The sequence below is a fragment of the Ranitomeya imitator genome, chromosome 1 (genome assembly GCF_032444005.1).
Source record: "Ranitomeya imitator isolate aRanImi1 chromosome 1, aRanImi1.pri, whole genome shotgun sequence".
Lineage (NCBI taxonomy): Eukaryota > Metazoa > Chordata > Amphibia > Anura > Dendrobatidae > Ranitomeya > Ranitomeya imitator.
Genome location: NC_091282.1, coordinates 1047134576 through 1047154128, shown reverse-complemented (window position 1 = coordinate 1047154128; position 19553 = coordinate 1047134576). Strand labels below are relative to the sequence as shown.

Below are 19553 nucleotides of genomic sequence, written 5' to 3'. Positions count from 1 at the left end.
CATTGTGTGCACATACCCCTATGACGGACTCTTCTACAGGGAGTCGGTGTCTGTCCATACTCCTGCAGCCATTGTGAGTTCATATGGACTATGTAATACATGAAATTGTTTAATTTCCTGGAGTGGGACCCACTCACATTGCTCTCTGTTCACACAGCGGGAGGGTCTCCTGTAATAATGCTCTTCTGCCCTAATAAGTCATATGGACACTGATTGTCATAATGTCATGGCTCTAAGTTGAATGAAAACCATGGAAGTATACAAACCTACTAGAAACCATATTTAGGCATGATAGATACGCCATTGCTCTCCCGCTACAGAGCTTAGTGCTCTCTATATATCACTCTATTTCTGGTCTTCATTATTAATTACTATCCTTATGCTAAGGTTCCAGATGGCCAGCCGGGACACATGTTCGTGACTGCAGTTTATGCCAAGGACCCTGATGCTGCTAATAATGGGACCGTTGTGTACTCCATGTCCTCAGGTAATGGCCGTACGTTATACCTTGTGTGTGGTTTTAAGGAGAAAATTCAGCAGAATGTGTTGTTGAATAGCAAAGGATGATATAGCATATTTTAGGGTAGATATGTGTGTCATAGTCCATAATACCACAAAAACTAGTTTCTTTGTCAGAGAGGGATACATCTGTGCTAAAGGAAAAAGCATGTGGTCTAACGAGGGGGTACCATGCATCATGGGCCGGTAACCACTAAGGCCGGGTTCACACCTTCGGCATTTGTTTCAGAATTTACATTGTAGAATCTGCCCCAAAATTCCACAACAAAGTGTAATACAATATAAGTAAAATGGGTTTAACCAACTTATACACATGTAGCTTTAAAGAAATGCAGTTAACTATGGACTAGTGACTGATTCCAAAATCCATAGCTTGCCCTATCTAATGCTGACATTTCGAGGATTTTGGCTATGTTCACATGTGGCATTTTTGCAAAACCTTCTCACTTGGCAGTAAATAAGCTGCAGAGAAAAAGTAGATTTTGCTTGGTTTTCCTTATGTTTTTTTGCTGCGTGATTTGTGTGCTTTTTCCTGCATTTTTGTCGTGCTACATTTGTGTCTTGTACATGCTGATAAAGTTTAGGGTTGAAAAATAAATCAAATTCTACTTCATAAGGTTTTGGCACAAAGAACGCAGCAAAACCTGATACCTCAATACCTGCATTTTTCAGTGTTTTTTTCACCACTAATTACTTTCAATGGGTGAAAAACGCTGAAAAAACACTGAAAGAAGTGACATGCTCTATTTATGCGAAAACCAAGCAAAGCACAAAATATGGGGGACAAAAAAAAACAAGCTGTGAGGGTTAGATCTCTGAAATCTCATAGACTTCGCTGGTGCTGTAAAACGCAGCTGAAAATCTGCATTAAAAAAACGCAGCAAAAACCCCATGTGTGAACATAGCCTTATACGGCAGATTTAATACGTTGTAGCACAGTCGGTTAAGTATATGGATAAATCTAAAAGTAGAAAAAACGCAATAGCACTCACCAATCAGTGGCAATTCAAACGTCCTTTATTGGAGCATATAGCAAAACATCTTCGCGGTTCAAGGGAGGGAGTGAGAGAGGGAGTGCGACAGGCAAGACGACGACGGCCGTTTCGTGCTAATTCCGAGCGCTTCCACGGTCCTGAGACCCATGGAAGCGCTCGGTATTAGCGCGAAACGGCCGTCGTCGTCTTGCCTGTCGCACTCCCTCTCTCACTCCCTCCCTTGAACCGCGAAGATGTTTTGCTATATGCTCCAATAAAGGACGTTTGAATTGCCACTGATTGGTGAGTGCTATTGCGTTTTTTCTACTTTTTTATTTATATGGACACTTTGTTTCATGCAAGCACCGCCTTTCATCTGACCGGACTACCTATTGTTGGGAAACTCTCCACATCGAGTTATTAATCTCTGGAAAGTCGAGCTGTGCCGCTTACTTTTTTTCTTTTCTTGGTTTGGATATGGATAAATCTGCAAAGATTCCTGTGTTCAATAAATGTGAACTTTAGGTTTTGGTGAAGAGTTCGTTGATGGTTGACAGGACTAATACTTAAAGGGAACCTGTCACCCCCAAAATCGATGGTGAGGTAAGCTCACCGTCATCAGGGCTTATCTACAGCATTCTGTAATGCTGTAGATAAGCCCCGATCTCACCTGAAAGAGGAGAAAAAGAGGTTAGATTATACTCACCCAGGGGCGGTCCCACTGCGGTCCAGTCAAATGGGTGTCTCAGGTCCGCTCCGGCGCCTCCTATCTTCATTCCATGATGTCCTCTTCTGGTCTTCACGCCGCGGCTCCGGCACAGGGGTACTTTGCCTGCCCTGTTGAGGGCAGAGCAAAGTACTGCAGTGCGCAGGCGCTGGGCCTCTCTGACCTTTCTGGCGCCTGCGCACTGTAGTGCTTTGCTCTGCCCTCAACAGGGCAGACAAAGTACACCTGCGCCGGAGCCGCGTCGTGAAGACCAGAAGAGGACGTCATGGAATGAAGATGGGAGGCGCTGTTCTGGACCCGAGACACCCATCGGAGCAGGACCGCCTCTGGGTGAGTATAATCTAACCTCTTTTTCTCCTCTTTCAGGTAACATCGGCGGCTTATCTACAGCATTACAGAATGCTGTAGATAAACCCCTGATGACAGTGAGCTTACCTCACCATCGATTTTGGGGTGACAAGTTCCCTTTAAAGCCCAGTCGTTGAGCCTAGCTTAATCAATGCACTGCAGCAGTGCTGTGCCAGTGATGGCGGCGCCACTTTACTCAGAGAGCCACTTGTGTGGCTCATGGCTGTAGCCTATAAGTGGCTGCTCGTTGGCTGCAGCTCATCCATATTCCATCACTTTGAAGAGATAGTAAATATTGCCACTCATTGGTTGGAGTTTGCACATCATGCTCTGCGAAGAGTGGTGCAGACATTCCTGGCACGGCGCCTCTACAGGAGGGAGGTGTACTCTGTTTGTATTCTAATTGGGGTCCTGAATTGATGAATTAATAAGGAATATTTGCTGCATGTGAATTGTTATTTATATTGTTTCCATTCATTTTTCCCAACAGATGATGGCCTGGATTTTTTCTTTATCAATACAAGTAGTGGGGAAATATGGACAACCCAGACACTGTCAGCCAACCTAAGGTCCCACTATCAGCTAACAGTGACTGCAAGTGATCGAGGTGTCACCCCTCTGCAAGAATTCGTCGTAGTGAACATTCAGGTAAGTCGTTTAATTTTGTTTTAGTTTTAGGAATCATACGTGTGTGTGCTCTAATTGTGCTTCTTTTTTGTGTTGTGTTTTATATCTTTGTTGAAGTAAAGCATACATTTGACAGGTTCCTAAGCATTAAGATTGTGATGTAATGCACATGTACAGTGTAGTAGTATGTATAGCATTGAATGGATAAAATATTAAAAGTATGTTCGCATAGAGTTTTTGACATGGAGTGAGTTTTTTAGCTTTAAAAAGAAACCTGGGCCTAATCCATCATCTGTGTTTTTAAAGGGACTCTGTCACCTGAATTTGGCGGGACCGGTTTTGGGTCATATGGGCGGAGTTTTCGGGTGTTTGATTCACCCTTTCCTTACCCGCTGGCTGCATGCTGGCCGCAATATTGGATTGAAGTTCATTCTCTGTCCTCCGTAGTACACGCCTGCGCAATGCAATCTTGTCTTGCGCAGGCGTGTACTACGGAGGACAGAGAATGAACTACAATCCAATATTGCAGCCAGCATGCAGCCAGTGGGTAAGGAAAGGGTGAATCAAACACCCGAAAACTCCGCCCATATGACCCAAAACCTGTCCCGCCAAATTCAGGTGACAGGTTCCCTTTAAATCACTTTTTTTTTATCCTGTCGTATTCGTTAACATTTTTTGTGCTAATATCTTCAAATGTCGCATGTCCGTCTCCGCGGGTGATCCGCTGGCGTCTCTGGACAAATATCGGCATGAGATTTCTTGAAATCTCGTACACTATGCTGTAACATATGGCCGCTGCAGGTTGGACGGTGCACAAGTACCCAACGTCCAACCCGCATTGTTTACTGATCATCTGCACACACCCTAAAATTGCATGTTTCAGTAAAATGTTGCAAAAAATCCAACCCACTCCCCCCCCCCAAAAAAAAAAAAAAAATTACTTGCGTATATACAAGGTTCTGGGGGCTGGAGTACATTTGCTAAAAAATTTGCAGCTTTTGAACAGATGGCAAATGATGAATCATTTGAAAACATCTGAAAATCCCAAACTCCACTGACAATGGCGACCTTAAAAAAACAGGCAACACATTTAAAATAGACTTTAAAAAGTATGCAAATGAAAAACTTCCAAAAAACACCAAACATGAGACAAAAAGCAGACACTAAAACAATAATGAATTATGCTCCGTGTTTTTTGGAGCAGTTTTGATGAGTTGTTGAACCTTTTTGTACTTTGGGGCATTTTGTTCAGCTTCAAATGATTCATTGGTCAAGCTTAGACTGTTTTAGGCAGAAATATCTCAAGCTTGCAAATAAGAAGTCTAAGGGTACCGTCACACTATAACATTTCGATCGCTACGACGGTACGATTCGTGACGTTCCAGCGATATCGTTACGATATCGCTGTGTCTGACACGCAGCAGCGATCAGGGATCCTGCTGAGAATCGTACGTCGTAGCAGATCGTATGGAACTTTCTTTCATCGCTGGATCTCCCGCTGTCATCGCTAGATCGGTGTGTGTGACACCGATCTAGCGATCTAGCGATGCGATCCAGCGATGCGTTCGCTTGTAACCAGGGTAAACATCGGGTAACTAAGCGCAGGACCGCGCTTAGTTACCCGATGTTTACCCTGGTTACAAGCGTTAAACTAAAAAAAAACAAACAGCACATACTTACATTCTGGTGTCCGTCAGGTCCCTTGCCGTCTCTGCTTCCCGCACTGTGACCGCCGGCCGTAAAGTGAAAGCAGAGCACAGCGGCTGTGCTTTCACTTTCACTTTACGGCCGGCAGTCACTGAGTGCGGGAAGCAGACGGCAAGGGACGTGACGGACACCAGATGTAAGTATGTGCTGTTTGTTTTTTTTTAGTTTAACGCTTGTAACCAGGGTAAACATCGGGTAACTAAGCGCGGTCCTGCGCTTAGTTACCCGATGTTTAACCTGGTTACCCAGGGACCTCGGCATCGTTGGTTGCTGGAGAGCTGTCTGTGTGACAGCTCCCCAGCGACCACACTACGATTTACCTACGATCACGGCCAGGTCATATCGCTGGTCGTGATCGTAGGTAAATCGTATAGTGTGACGGTACCCTAAGAGGAGGCTTAATAGCTGTCTACAAAAATCTGAAGAGATGTCACAGTGTAGAGGGATCCTTATTCTCATTTGCACATGGAAACACGATAAGCATTGGAATGAAACTGAAAGGAAGAAGATACAGATTAGATATTAGAAAAAAACTTTTTGACAGTGAGGGTGATCAACGAGTGGTACAGGCTGCCATGAGATATGGTGAGTTCTCCCTCAATGTAAGTCTTCAAGCAAAGGCTGGACAGATATCTGTCCGACATGGTTTAGTGACTCCTGCTTTGAGCAGCGGGTTGGACATAATGACCCTGGAGGTCCCTTCCTACTCTAACATTCTATGATTCTATGATTCTAAGCATTGATATTTTGCTTTTGTTTCCCGTTGAAAAAAAAAATATGAGAAAAAAACTGCATTTTAGGCTTGTTTTTTAAATATATAAGAGGCTAATTGAAAGAATATTTATAGCAATTTTTCATATGGATTTTAGAGGAGAATCCAATCCAAAATGAAAGTTAAAAAGCTCCTTTTGAATTCACCTTCAGATACACAGATACTATACATAGGACATAATCACTGAATCAGAAATGGCGTCACTTTTTAGCACTTGTAAGGTGCATAGGACGGTAGTCATGGGCGAGGGACACATCCTGGCACCCCACAAATAAATAGTGTCCTGATTATTCTGTGCTGTGGGTTTGGTCACAGGCCTCTGCTGTCTCTGGTTCTTCAACTTGCAGAACTGCTGCACGCACATTAGGGGACATCAAATTTGCTTTATAATGAAGAACTTCACTTAAAGGGACTCTGTCACCTGAATTTGGCGGGACTGGTTTTGGGTCATATGGGCGGAGTTTTCTGGTGTTTGATTCACCCTTTCCTTACCCGCTGGCTGCATGCTGGGTGCAATATTGGATTGAAGTTCATTCTCTGTCCTCCATAGTACATGCCTGCGCAAAACAATCTTGCCTTGTGCAGGCGTGTACTACGGAGGACAGAGAATGAACTTCAATCCAATATTGCAGCCAGCATGCAGCCAGTGGGTAAGGAAAGGGTGAATCAAACACCAGAAAACTCCGCCCATATGACCCAAAACCAGTCCCGCCAAATTCAGGTGACAGGTTCCCTTTAACTGTCCATTTTCATCCTATTGAAACACGCGGTATTGGGCACAAACTTTTGCACTTTGAAAGTCCATATCACAGTATGAGAATGAGAATAACTGTTTAACTCCATATCAGCATGGGTTTATGAGAAATCGCTCCTGTCAAACCAATCTAATCAGTTTTTATGAAGAGGTAAGCTATAGGCTGGACCACGGTGAGTCATTGGACGTGGTATATCTCGATTTTTCCAAAGCGTTTGATACCGTGCCGCACAAGAGGTTGGTACACAAAATGAGAATGCTTGGTCTGGGGGAAATTGTGTGTAAATGGGTTAGTAACTGGCTTAGTGATAGAAAGCAGAGGGTGGTTATAAATGGTATAGTCTCTAACTGGGTCGCTGTGACCAGTGGGGTACCGCAGGGGTCAGTATTGGGACCTGTTCTCTTCAACATATTCATTAATGATCTAGTAGAAGGTTTACACAGTAAAATATCAATATTTGCAGATGATACAAAACTATGTAAAGCAGTTAATACAAGAGAAGTTAGTATTCTGCTACAGATGGATCTGGATAAGTTGGAAACCTGGGCTGAAAGGTGGCAGATGAGGTTTAACAATGATAAATGTAAGGTTATACACATGGGAAGAAGGAATCAATGTCACCATTACACACTGAATGGGAAACCACTGGGTAAATCTGACAGGGAGAAGGACTTGGGGATCCTAGTTAATGATAAACTTACCTGGAGCAGCCAGTGCCAGGCAGCAGCTGCCAAGGCAAACAGGATCATGGGGTGCATTAAAAGAGGTCTGGATACACATGATGAGAGCATTATACTGCCTCTGTACAAATCCCTAGTTAGACCGCACATGGAGTACTGTGTCCAGTTTTGGGCACCGGTGCTCAGGAAGGATATAATGGAACTAGAGAGAGTACAAAGGAGGGCAACAAAATTAATAAAGGGGATGGGAGAACTACAATACCCAGATAGATTAGCGAAATTAGGATTATTTAGTCTAGAAAAAAGACGACTGAGGGGCGATCTAATAACCATGTATAAGTATATAAGGGGACAATACAAATATCTCGCTGAGGATCTGTTTATACCAAGGAAGGTGACGGGCACAAGGGGGCATTCTTTGCGTCTGGAGGAGAGAAGGTTTTTCCACCAACATAGAAGAGGATTCTTTACTGTTAGGGCAGTGAGAATCTGGAATTGCTTGCCTGAGGAGGTGGTGATGGCGAACTCAGTCGAGGGGTTCAAGAGAGGCCTGGATGTCTTCCTGGAGCAGAACAATATTGTATCATACAATTAGGTTCTGTAGAAGGACGTAGATCTGGGGATTTATTATGATGGAATATAGGCTGAACTGGATGGACAAATGTCTTTTTTCGGCCTTACTAACTATGTTACTATGTTACTATGTTACTATGGTCTGATGTCCGCTGTTCGCTCTTCCTGAGCTATAACTTTCCTCTCTGGCATTTCTGACACCTGGGACACTCTGTCCAGCTTTGCAGCTTCCATGAGTGTAGTCACAACTTTTTCATGCGATTCCCCCGTCCGACTTCCTCTCCTCAGAAGATATTGGGACATGCTTCTCAATGCCTTAGTTGGACCATAGGTCATGGATGCTCCAGAAATGTCCACTCTGAGTTTATGGCTGAAGTTCTCTTGCTGCTGAATAGCCCCTGCTCCTCTTGCCCTCAGACCTCCAAATACTGCTCTCTCTCTCCATCTAACCTCTTACTCTTACTGCAATAACCAGAAAGTGTTCCTCTTGGTAACTGTACCTGTCCCCCCACCACACAGGAGCTGTTCCTGAACACATTAACTGTTTCTATCCTAAACCTGTCTACTTCCTGAACTTATTGTGCCCATCACTGCACTATACCCAATCCTATCTTATAGCTAAATCTAAACCTATGTCCTATGTACTAATCTTATCCTTTCCCTGTATCTAATAGATTTATCAGAACACATTGAGTTATCCACATATTATAGCAATACATTAGCCATGCATCTTGGTGCCTATAAGGTTATATGCAATGTAAAACACTTTTTCGTACAGGATATAACCATTTTCTGATCAAGTGAGAAGTACATGACCGTCCCGATCACCCTCTTACACACTGATGGAGCACTGAACCTAAAGAATAACACTGGAGACATTTTACAGAAAGTAGTGATCATAGGGACAGCCATTTTAACTGACTTCTCCCCAAGTCATCATGTTACAAAAGCACAATATATTCTGTGCAGTTTTAAATCATCCCTCCAGTGTCTTTTTTTACCACTATATTGGTGTCACTAGTCTACATTCCTTGTCCCTATTATTGTACAGACCAGCCGCCATCATCATCTGTTCTCAACTGCTCCGGATGGACTTCTGCAGGTTATGACATTTTGGATCGCTCCAATGATGGCTGGTTAAGTCAGAAGTCACAAGTCCTCAATATAGCTCAGAACGAGGCTCTCATAAATTCATGGTCTAAGAGGCTTCTGTCAGTGCAGCACTGAAAAGTATAATGCAATGCTGTGCTACTGCATTGCAGTGCATTATACAAAAGAAGAGACTAATCAAAGTTAAAGTCTTATAGAGGTATGTTTCAAAAAAAGTAAAACAAAAAGTAAAAAAAAAATTGTAAAAGTTATTTTAAAAGAATCACAAAATAAAGTGAATTAAAAACAAACAAACAAATAATACACCAATAAATACCAATGTTTATGTGGGGAAAAAAAAAAAAGTCCACATATTTGGTATCGCCGCAGCCGAAGCAATACGGTCTATAAAACTGTCACACTAGTTAACCCATTCAGTGAACACAGTAAAAAAAAAAAAAAAAAAAACTGACAAAAAACTGCTTTTTCATCATGCCGTCCAACAAAAAGTGGAATAAAACGGGATCAGAAAGACAAATTTAAATAAAAATGGTATTCCTCAAACTGCCAATTTGTCCTGCAATATAAGTATATGTATCTGCCATATGGCTCTGTTAAAAATTAAAAAAGCTATAGCTCTCAGAATAAAGAGATGCAAAAATAATTATTTTTCTATAGCATAGTTTTTATTGTGTAAAAATGGTAACATAAAAAATGATAGAAATATGGTATCTAGTAGTGATGAGGGGGTATACTCGTTTGATCGGGTTTTCTCGAGCACGCTCGGGTGGTCTCCGAGTATTTATGACTGCTCGGAGATTTAGTTTTCATCGCGGCAGCTGAATGATTTACAGATACTAGCCTGCTTGATTACATGTGGGGATTCCTTACCAACCAGGCAACCCCCACATGTACTCAGCCTGGCTAGTAGCTGTAAATCATTCAGCTGCCGCAAAGAAAACTAAATCTCCGAGCAGTCATAAATACTCGGAGGCCACCCGAGCGTGCTCAGGAAACCCGAGCAACGAGTAGACTTGTTCATCACTAGTGGTATCACTATAATTGTAGTGAGCCGAAGAATAAAGCTGCCTTATCAATTTTACTACACAGAGAGCAGCAAACAAAACCCTAAACCATTCCTGATTTGCTGGATTTTATTCATTCTGTCTCCCAAAAAGTCATGTGCACAAAAATGGTACCAATAGAAACTTCGACTCGTCCCACAAAAAACAAGCCCTCACATGACAATGACTGCAGAAATGTATAAAAATGCAATGGTGATGCAAAAACAAGTTTGCATAATAAATAGCAATTTTTAGTGTGTGACAACTGCCAAAGATAAGAAAAACTAAATCTGGTATCGCTGTAATTGCACCGACCCAAAGAATAAAGTAGTTTAATCACATATACCGCTCAATGAACTGTGTAAAAAATAAATAGGACCAAATCTTCACCTGCTGTTGATTTGTTAATTCTGCCTCACAAAGATCGCAGTAAGGCTTGTCTCACATTTATCCTGCTCTCTACACTGAGCTCTTACACTGTGGTTTCCGTGCAAATTTCTGAAATACTGGATTCATGGAACCCCCAGTGGAAGCATGGTCCGACACAGTCTTGTGCACCTCTGAAATAAAGGACACCGCTGAACTGAAGCCAGATGGAGTTCAGAATAACTCTGCTGCCTCATAATAGTAAATGGATCCCTCGGTTATTTAATCTGAGTCACATCAATTGGAGGTTTAGATGCAAACCCCAATGTTAGTGCTTAGCATAAAGAACAGGATAAATGTGATCCAAAATGTTATGTAAAATGTCCCCAACAAAAGCTTCAACTCAATCCACAAAAAATGCAAGTCCCCACTCAGGTCTGTTATCTATTAATGGAAATATAAAGGGCTTCCACATTACTGGTAGGAGAAAGGCTCTGGAAAAGCGTTATGGCTTCTTGCCCCCCAAAAGAAATCAAGTGAATTCTGTTCTCCCAAATCCAAATCCCCATCTCCCTACTGAGCTTCAGTGGGCCTAAATGACATTTAGAGTCCACATGTTTGGCATTTCTGATGAGAGCCTTCTTAATTTACGGGTGCGTGGGCACAATGTATGGACACTACAATGTATGGACACTACAATGTATGGGCACTACCATGTACAGATACAAAAATGGCAGATTTTCCATTTACACCCATAGATAAATAACTTAAGAAAATTGCCAGAATTATGGGCAAAACCAAAGACTATAGCCCTAGAAATATTGTGGGGAACTCCCATTACAATTCAAACAAAACAAAAATGGAGTGAATAGACCCCAAAGTAGATAGGAAATTGTAGAAAAACCTATTTATTTAAAAATATATTTTTATTGAAAAGAGTTAAAATAAATAGCAGACAATAGGAAAAAGTATATGAACAATAGTAGTAAGTTAAGCAGTGAAGACACAAAATATGCAACATCACTTCTGGCACCCTAAAATCATGATAATTGCACATCAATAAAATGTACTGTCACGGGGTTACTGCAACAGAGAGGAGCCAGAAGACTGCAGCGTCTGATTACTCCTACTCCTGCACTGAAAAGAAGCACTTCTTCTTTTTAAATTTTTTAAATTGTGTTTATTACTTTTGGCAGAACAGGGGTTAATGGGCCATGTTGGAAACTGGGAGTATGAGGTCTCAGCTTAGCTCAGTTAGCCACTCCTATCCATTATATAATTTGAGTCCTGATTCAAACCCATGTCAGAGCTAGCTTTTGCTTAATGGCTTGGAGGAGAGGTGTTTATATGAGAAGGAGTTTTGGAGGAGTTATTTGTGACTGTTGCGTGGTCCTATCCTCCACTCCCCGATGCTTTCCTCTGTTTTATGTGCTTGGTATTTTTAGTTTACCCTTGTTTGTGTTGCCTTTTTCGTTGGGTTGGTGTACTTCGATCATGGAAGAGAACAGACGGAGGGATGATTAAGGAGATAAGGCAAGGGTGGCGGCTCTGACATCTTCATCTTCAGAATTATCTCATGGAATAGGGTGAGCTATGGCGCCCCCTAGTAGTAGGGACAGGGAAGGAGCCCGTGGTCCCGGGTCACCTGACAACTGGGTCATGACATGTACATTCTAAATAATCAGAATTATTAACATCAAGTTAATGATGTACTATAACCACTAGAAGGCACGACTATGTAATTGTGCAAGAGAATCATGTTAATAGATGGAGACCGATATAAGGAGACTAGCATTACAAATAATAATGACAAGTGCTTACCTATAAAGTGCTCTGTGTCTGTTTAAACAGTACAATGATGTGCTTTACCAAAAAGCTCTATCTTGGTCTCATATGTCTACAAAATGCTTTTTTAGGAGAATATTGTCTTGCATACAGTTTTTGCAAACTGCAGTCTAGCTTTCATATGCCTCTGCGACAGTAGTGGGGTCCTCCTGGCTATCCTGCATTTCAATTCATTCAAATGTCGACGGATAGTTTGCACTGACACTGATGCACTCTGAACCTTCAGGACAACTTAAATTTACTTGGAACTTGATTATAGCTGCTTATCCACCATCCGGACTATCCGGAGTTGCAATCTTTCATCAATTTTTCTCTGCCGTCCACGTCAAGGGGAATTAGCTTCAGTGCTATGGGCTGTAAACTTCTTTATTATGTTGCACACTGCAAACAAAGGAACATCAAGAGCTCAGAAGATGGACTTGTAACTTTGAGATTGTTGATATTTTTCAATAATTTTAGTTCTCAAGTTCAAGTCAGGCAGTCATCTTCTCCTCTTTCTGTGCTCCATGCTTAGTTTGGAACAGACCGACACAAAATGCAAAGATTGTTTCATCTTCTCCCCTGGATTCAAGTGTGATTTTCATATTGCCCACACTTGTTACTTGCCACAGGTGAGTTTTAACAAGTGTCACATGCTTGAAACAAAATTGTTTAACCACATTTTTGGAAAGGTGCCAACAATTTTGCCCGGACCATGTTGGGGGTCTTGTGTGAAATTATGTCCAGTTTTCCTTTTTTTTCCTCTATTTTTTGCATTGTTCCAATACCCACAAATTAAATAAACATGTGTATAACAAAACATGTGTAATTTCAGTGACCTGAAAAAGTATTCATGCATAGTGATCTTTTTCACATTTTTTTCACGTCGTAGCCACAAACTAAATTTATTTTCTTAGGATTTTATGTGATTTACCAGCAATGATTTGTGAAGTATAAAGGAAATGACACATGGTTTTCTATTTACCGTATATACCTGAGTATAATCTGACCCGTGTATAAGCCGAGGCACCTAATTTTGCCACAGAAAACTGGGTAAGCTTATCGACTCAAGTATAAGCTGGGTATGCATTGTCCCCTCATCTCTGTCCTGCTATGTGTGGCTCCCTTGGTCTCCTAGTTGTATGCATGGCTCAGCGTCCTCCCCGTCCTCCCCCTTCTATGTATATCTTGGCATCCTCCCCATCCTCCCATTCTATGCATGGCTTGGCGTTCTCCCCTTCTATGTTTGGCTTGGCATCCTCCCCATCCTCCCGCTGCTATGCATGGCTCAGCGTCCTCCTCGTCCTCCCCTTCTATGTGTGGCTCGAAGTCCTCCCCCATCCTCCTCCTTTAATGCATGGCTCAGTGTTCTTCCTGTCCTCCCCCTTCTATGCAAGGCTCAGCGTCCTCCATGTGTGGTCCTGCATGTCCTTTGTCCTGGAGCTGGCAGCGCTCCTCTCCTCTGCTCTGCTCAACAGTCACATGGTACTGCTCATTAATGTAATAAGTATGCGCCTCACGCCCATGGGAGTGGAGACACACATACATATTCATTACTTTAATGAGTGGTACCACATGACAACGGAGATGCAGGGACTTGCAGGACCGCTTGAGGAAGGTGAGTATTATGTCACAGCCGCCGAATCCTGCCACTGCTCCACCTCACCCGCCCCCTCCCTTGCTGGGTCTCTTGGACCGTGACTCGTGTATAAGCCGAGGGGGGGCGTTTTCATTAAAAAAAAGTGCTGAAAATCTCGGCTTATACACGAGTATATATGGTATTTTTAAAATATGAATCTGAAAATTTTAACAGGTATTCAACCCCTCCGAGTCAATACTTTTTAGGACCACCTTTCACTGCAATTAATGCTATAAGTCTTTTGGGATATGTCTCTACCAACTTTGCACATCTAGAGGCTGAATTTTTGCCCATTGTCCTTTGGCTAAGTGAGATTGGTTGGAAAAGGTCTGTGAACACAATTTTAAAGTCTTGCTAGATTCTCAATAGAATTTAGGTCTGGACTGTGACTGGACCATTTAAACACTAGAAAATGCTTTGATCTAAACCATTCCATTGTAGCTCTGGTAGTACGTTTAGGGTAATTGTACTACAAGCCATTTAAGCTATGCCCCAGTCTCAAGCCTTTTTCCAGTCTCTAACAGGTTTTCCTCCAGGATTGCTCTTTACTTAGCTCCATCCATTTTTCCATCAACTCTGACCAACTTCACTGTCCCTGCTGAATAAAAGCATCCACACAGCATGATGCTTTCACCACCATGTTTGACAGTGGGGATAGTGCTTTTAGGTTAATGTGCCGTGTTAACATTCCATCAAACATAGTGCATTGCGTTTTGCCCAACAAGTTCTGCTGTGGTATCATATGACCAAAGCACCTTCTTCCACATGCTAGCGGTGTCTTCTACATGGCATGTGGAAGAAGGTGTTATGGTCAGATGAGACCAAAGTAGTATGTTTTGTACTCCTAAAAGCCCCTTCATTAAGATTGGCATGTATTGCACCAATGAACTGGCCCTTTTTCCCCAGCACATTTAACTTTGATGTGATCCGTGGCCATAAATCAGGACTTAAAAAAATTACATGAAAGCATTATAAACTGCCCTATTGGACTGTCAGTATAAGCTCACTTATGGATTCTAAGTTAACCCAATTTGTAACAAGCAATAGTCAGTGCAACACAAGCTATAAATGGCAAAGAGTGGAAATTTGTTAATGAAACCCAATCTCAGAAATAATTTTTAGGCAAAAATGCATGTATTTAAATGAGAACAAAATGTCCCAAAGGTAACCAGCACTGAATGTTTATATTGGCAAGGATGTAAGTATCAGAACATACACACATACAAACAGGTGCTTCTCATAAAATTAGAATATCATCAAAAAGTTAATTTATTTCAGTTATTCAATACAAAAAGTGAAACTCGTATATTATATAGAGTCATTACAAACAGAGTGATCTATTTCAAATGTTTATTTCTGTTAATGTTGATGATTATACGTTACAGCCAATGAAAACTCAAAAGTCAATATCTCATCAAATTAGAATACTTTATAACAGCAGCTTGAAAAATTATTTTAAAATTCGAAATGTTGGCCTACTGAAATGTACGTTCAGTAAAAGTGCACTCAATACTTGGCTGGGCCTCCTTTTTCATCAATTACTGCATCGATGCGGCATAGCATAGAGGTGATCAGCCTGTGGCAGTGCTGAGGTGTTATGGAAGCCCAGGTTTCTGTGATAGAAGCCTTCAGCTCGTCTGCACAGTTGGGTCTGGTGTCTCTCATCTTCCTCTTGACAATACCCCAGAGATTCTCTATGGGGAGGCGAGTTTGCTGGCAAATCAAGCACAGTGATACTGTTGTTTTTAAACCAGGTATTGGTACATTTGGCAGTGTGAACAGGTGCCAAGTACTGCTGGAAAACGAAATTTCCATCTCCAAAAAGCTTGTCAGCAGAGGGAAGCATGAAGTGCTCTAAAATTTACCGGTTGACGGCTGGCGCTGACTTTGGTCTTGATAAAACACAGACCACTTCACACTAGACCTCAAGCAGCTAGACTCTTCCTCCATACTCTGGGACCTTGATTTCCAAATGAAATGAAAAATTTACTTTCATCTGAAAACAGCACCTTGGACCACTGAGCAACATTCCAGTTCTTTTTCTCCTTGTCCCAGGGAAGACGCTTCTGGTGTTGTCTATTGCTCATGAGTGGCTTGACACAAGGAATGCGACATTTGTAGCCCATGTCCTGGATACATCTGTGTGTGGTGGCTCTTGAAGCAATGACTCCAACAGCAGTCCACTCCCTGTGAATCTCCCCCAAATTTTTGAATGGCTTTTTCTTAACAATCCTTTCAAGTTATCGCGGTTGCTTGTGCCCCTTTTTCTGCCACACTTTTTTCCTTCATCTCAACTTTCCATTAATATGCTTGGATACAGCATACTGTGAACAGCCAGCTTCTTTAGCAAGGACCTTTTGTGGCTTACCCTCCTTGTGGAGTGTGTCAACGACTGCCTTCTGGACATCTGTCAAGTCAGCAGTCTTTCCCATGATTGTGGAACCTACCGAAACAGACTAAGGGACCTTTTAAATGCTTAGGAAACCTTTGCAGGTGTTTTTTGATATTTGTTCTATTTTAATGAGATAATGACTTTCAGGTTTTCATTGGCCCTAATCAACCTTAACAGAAATAAACGCTTGAAATAGATCTCTTTGTTTATAATGACTCTATATAATATATGAGTTTCACTTTTAGTAATGAAGAACTGAAATAAGTTAACTTTTTGATGATATTCTAATTTTGTGAGAGGCATCTGTATATATATATATGTATATATACTAGATGGTGGCCCGATTCTAACGCATCGGGTATTCTAGAATATGTATGTATGTATATAGCAGCCACATAGTATATAGCACAGGACACGTAGTATATAGGAGTACTACGTGGCCTGTGGTATATACCATGTGGCTGCTATATACATACATACATATTGTAGAATACCCAATGCGTTAATATAGGCCACGCAGTAAATAACACAGCCCACGTAGTATATAACACAACCCACACAGTATATAGCAGCCACGCAGTATATAATAGCCCACACAGTTTTTAGCAGCCATATAGTATACAACGCAGCCCATGCAGTATGTAACACTGGCCACGTAATATATAACACAGCCCACGCAGTATAGAACACAGCCCACATAGTATCTAACACTGGCCACGTAGTATATAGCAGCCACGCAGTATCTAACACAGCCCACGTAGCATTTAGCAGTGTGGCTACCATATCCCTGTTTAAAAAAAAAATTTAAATAAAAAATAGTTATATACTCACCCGGCGGGATCCAGCATAGATCCTGCGAACCTCTGGTGATGCGCGCGGCTGCCGCCATCTTGCGTTCCCAGGATGCATTGTGAAATTACCCAGATCACTTAGTGGTCTCGCGAGACAGCTAAGTCTTTTGGGTAATTTCACAACGCATCTCTGTGAACGAAAGATGGTGGCAGGTGCGAGCGCATCGTTGGACTACGGAAGGTGAGAATAGCAGGTTTTTTGTTTTTTTATTATTTTTAACATTAGATCTTTTTACTATTGATGCTGCATAGACAGCATCAATAGTAAAAACTTGGTCACACAGGGATAATAGCGGTGTGTTATGATCCGGTGGTTAGGACAAATAATGGACCTGATAGTTACTGATAATAAGGACGAGCTCTGGGACGTGGGAACTCTGCTGACCGCAATCCCTAAACCTATCAAAACACACTAGAAATAGCCGTGGATTGCGCCTAACGCTCCCTATGCAACTCGGCACAGCCTAAGAAACTAGCTAGCCCTGAAGATAGAAAAATAAAGCCTACCTTGCCTCAGAGAAATTCCCCAAAGGAAAAGGCAGCCCCCCACATATAATGACTGTGTGTAAAGATGAAAATACAAACACAGAGATGAAATAGATTTAGCAAAGTGAGGCCTGACTTACTGAACAGACCGAGGATAGAAAAGGTTACTTTGCGGTCAGCACAAAAACCTACAAAAGACCACGCAGAGAGTGCAGGGAAAAATACCTTCCGCACTGACTCACGGTGCGGGAGGCGCCCCTCTGCGTCCCAGAGCTTCCAGCAAGCAAGGCAATATTGACAAAAGCAAGCTGGACAGAAAAAATAGCAAACAAGCAAAATAGCAAAGAGGAAATTAGCTTCTGCTGGAGCAACAGGAACTCAGAACGATCCAGGAGCGAACTAGAGCCATAGTACAACATTGACAGCTGGCATGGGGCAGAGATCTAAGTGGAGTTAAATAGAGCAGCCCACTAACGAATTAGCCTCGTCACCTGTGGAAGGAAACTCAGAAACACCCACAGGCACCAGAGAAAGTCCATGGACAGAACCAGCCGAAGTACCATTCATGACCACAGGAGGGAGCCTGACAACAGAATTCACAACAGTACCCCCCCCCTTGAGGAGGGGTCACCGAACCCTCACGAGAGCCCCCAGGCCGACCAGGATGAGCCAAATGAAAGGCACGAACCAGATCGGCCGCATGAACATCAGAGGCAAAAACCCAGGAATTATCCTCCTGACCATAACCCTTCCACTTGACCAAGTACTGGAGTTTCCGTCTCGAAATACGAGAATCCAAAATCTTCTCCACCACATACTCCAACTCCCCCTCAACCAACACCGGAGCAGGAGGGTCAACGGATGGAACCACAGGCGCCACGTATCTCCGCAATAACGACCTATGGAACACATTATGGATGGCAAAAGAATCTGGAAGGGCCAAACGAAATGACACAGGATTGATAACCTCAGAAATTTTATACGGACCAATGAAATGAGGCTTAAACTTAGGAGAGGAAACCTTCATGGGAACATAACGAGACGACAACCAAACTAAATCCCCAACATGAAGTCGGGGACCCACACAGCGCCGGCGGTTAGCGAAACGTTGAGCCTTCTCCTGGGACAATGTCAAATTGTCCACTACATGAGTCCAAATCTGCTGCAACCTATCCACCACAGCATCCACACCAGGACAGTCCGAAGACTCAACCTGCCCTGAAGAGAAACGAGGATGGAAACCAGAATTCCAGAAAAACGGCGAAACCAAAGTAGCCGAGCTGGCCCGATTATTAAGGGCAAACTAAGCCAAACGGCAAAAAGGACACCCAATCATCCTGATCAGCAGAAACAAAGCATCTCAGATATGTTTCCAAAGTCTGATTAGTTCGTTCGGTTTGGCCATTTGTCTGAGGATGGAAGGCCGAGGAAAAAGACAAATCAATGCCCATCCTAGCACAAAAGTATTGCCAAAACCACGAAACAAACTGGGAACCTCTGTCCGAAACGATGTTCTCCGGAATGCCATGCAAACGAACCACATGCTGGAAAAACAATGGCACCAAATCAGAGGAGGAAGGCAATTTAGACAAGGGTACCAAATGGACCATCTTAGAAAAGCGATCACAAACCACCCAAATGACTGACATCTTTTGAGAGACGGGGAGATCCGAATTAAAATCCATAGAAATATGCGTCCAGGGCCTCTTCGGAACCGGCAAGGGCAAAAGCAACCCACTAGCACGAGAACAGCAGGGCTTAGCCCGAGCACAAGTCCCACAGGACTGCACAAAAGAACGCACATCCCGTGACAAAGACGGCCACCAAAAGGATCTAGCCACCAAATCTCTGGTACCAAAGATTCCAGGATGCCCAGCCAACACCGAACAATGAAGCTCAGAGATAACTCTATTAGTCCATTTATCAGGGACAAACAGTTTCTTTGCTGGGCAACGGTCAGGTCTATCAGCCTGAAATTTTTGCAGCACCCGCCGCAAATCAGGGGAGATGGCAGACAAAATTATCCCCTTTTTGAGAATACCTGCCGGCTCAGAAACACCCGGAGAGTCAGGCACAAAACTCCTTGACAGGGCATCAGCCTTCACATTCTTAGAGCCCGGAAGGTACGAAACCACAAAATCAAAACGGGAGAAAAACAAC

At 42.6% G+C, this 19553-nt stretch overlaps 1 protein-coding gene across 1 annotated transcript in view; it reads left to right on the top strand.

Moving 5' to 3' along the window:
* Nucleotides 1-390: 390 nt before the first annotated feature.
* Nucleotides 391-19553, top strand: part of LOC138656823 (protocadherin-23-like) — a 101730-nt gene continuing 82567 nt past the window's right edge. Inside the window, exons 1-2 of the mRNA XM_069744096.1 lie at nucleotides 391-487; nucleotides 3059-3216. Of these exons, the coding sequence (XP_069600197.1) occupies nucleotides 412-487; nucleotides 3059-3216 (234 nt within the window). The 5' untranslated portion in view covers nucleotides 391-411. The remainder of the gene's footprint in view (nucleotides 488-3058; nucleotides 3217-19553) is intronic.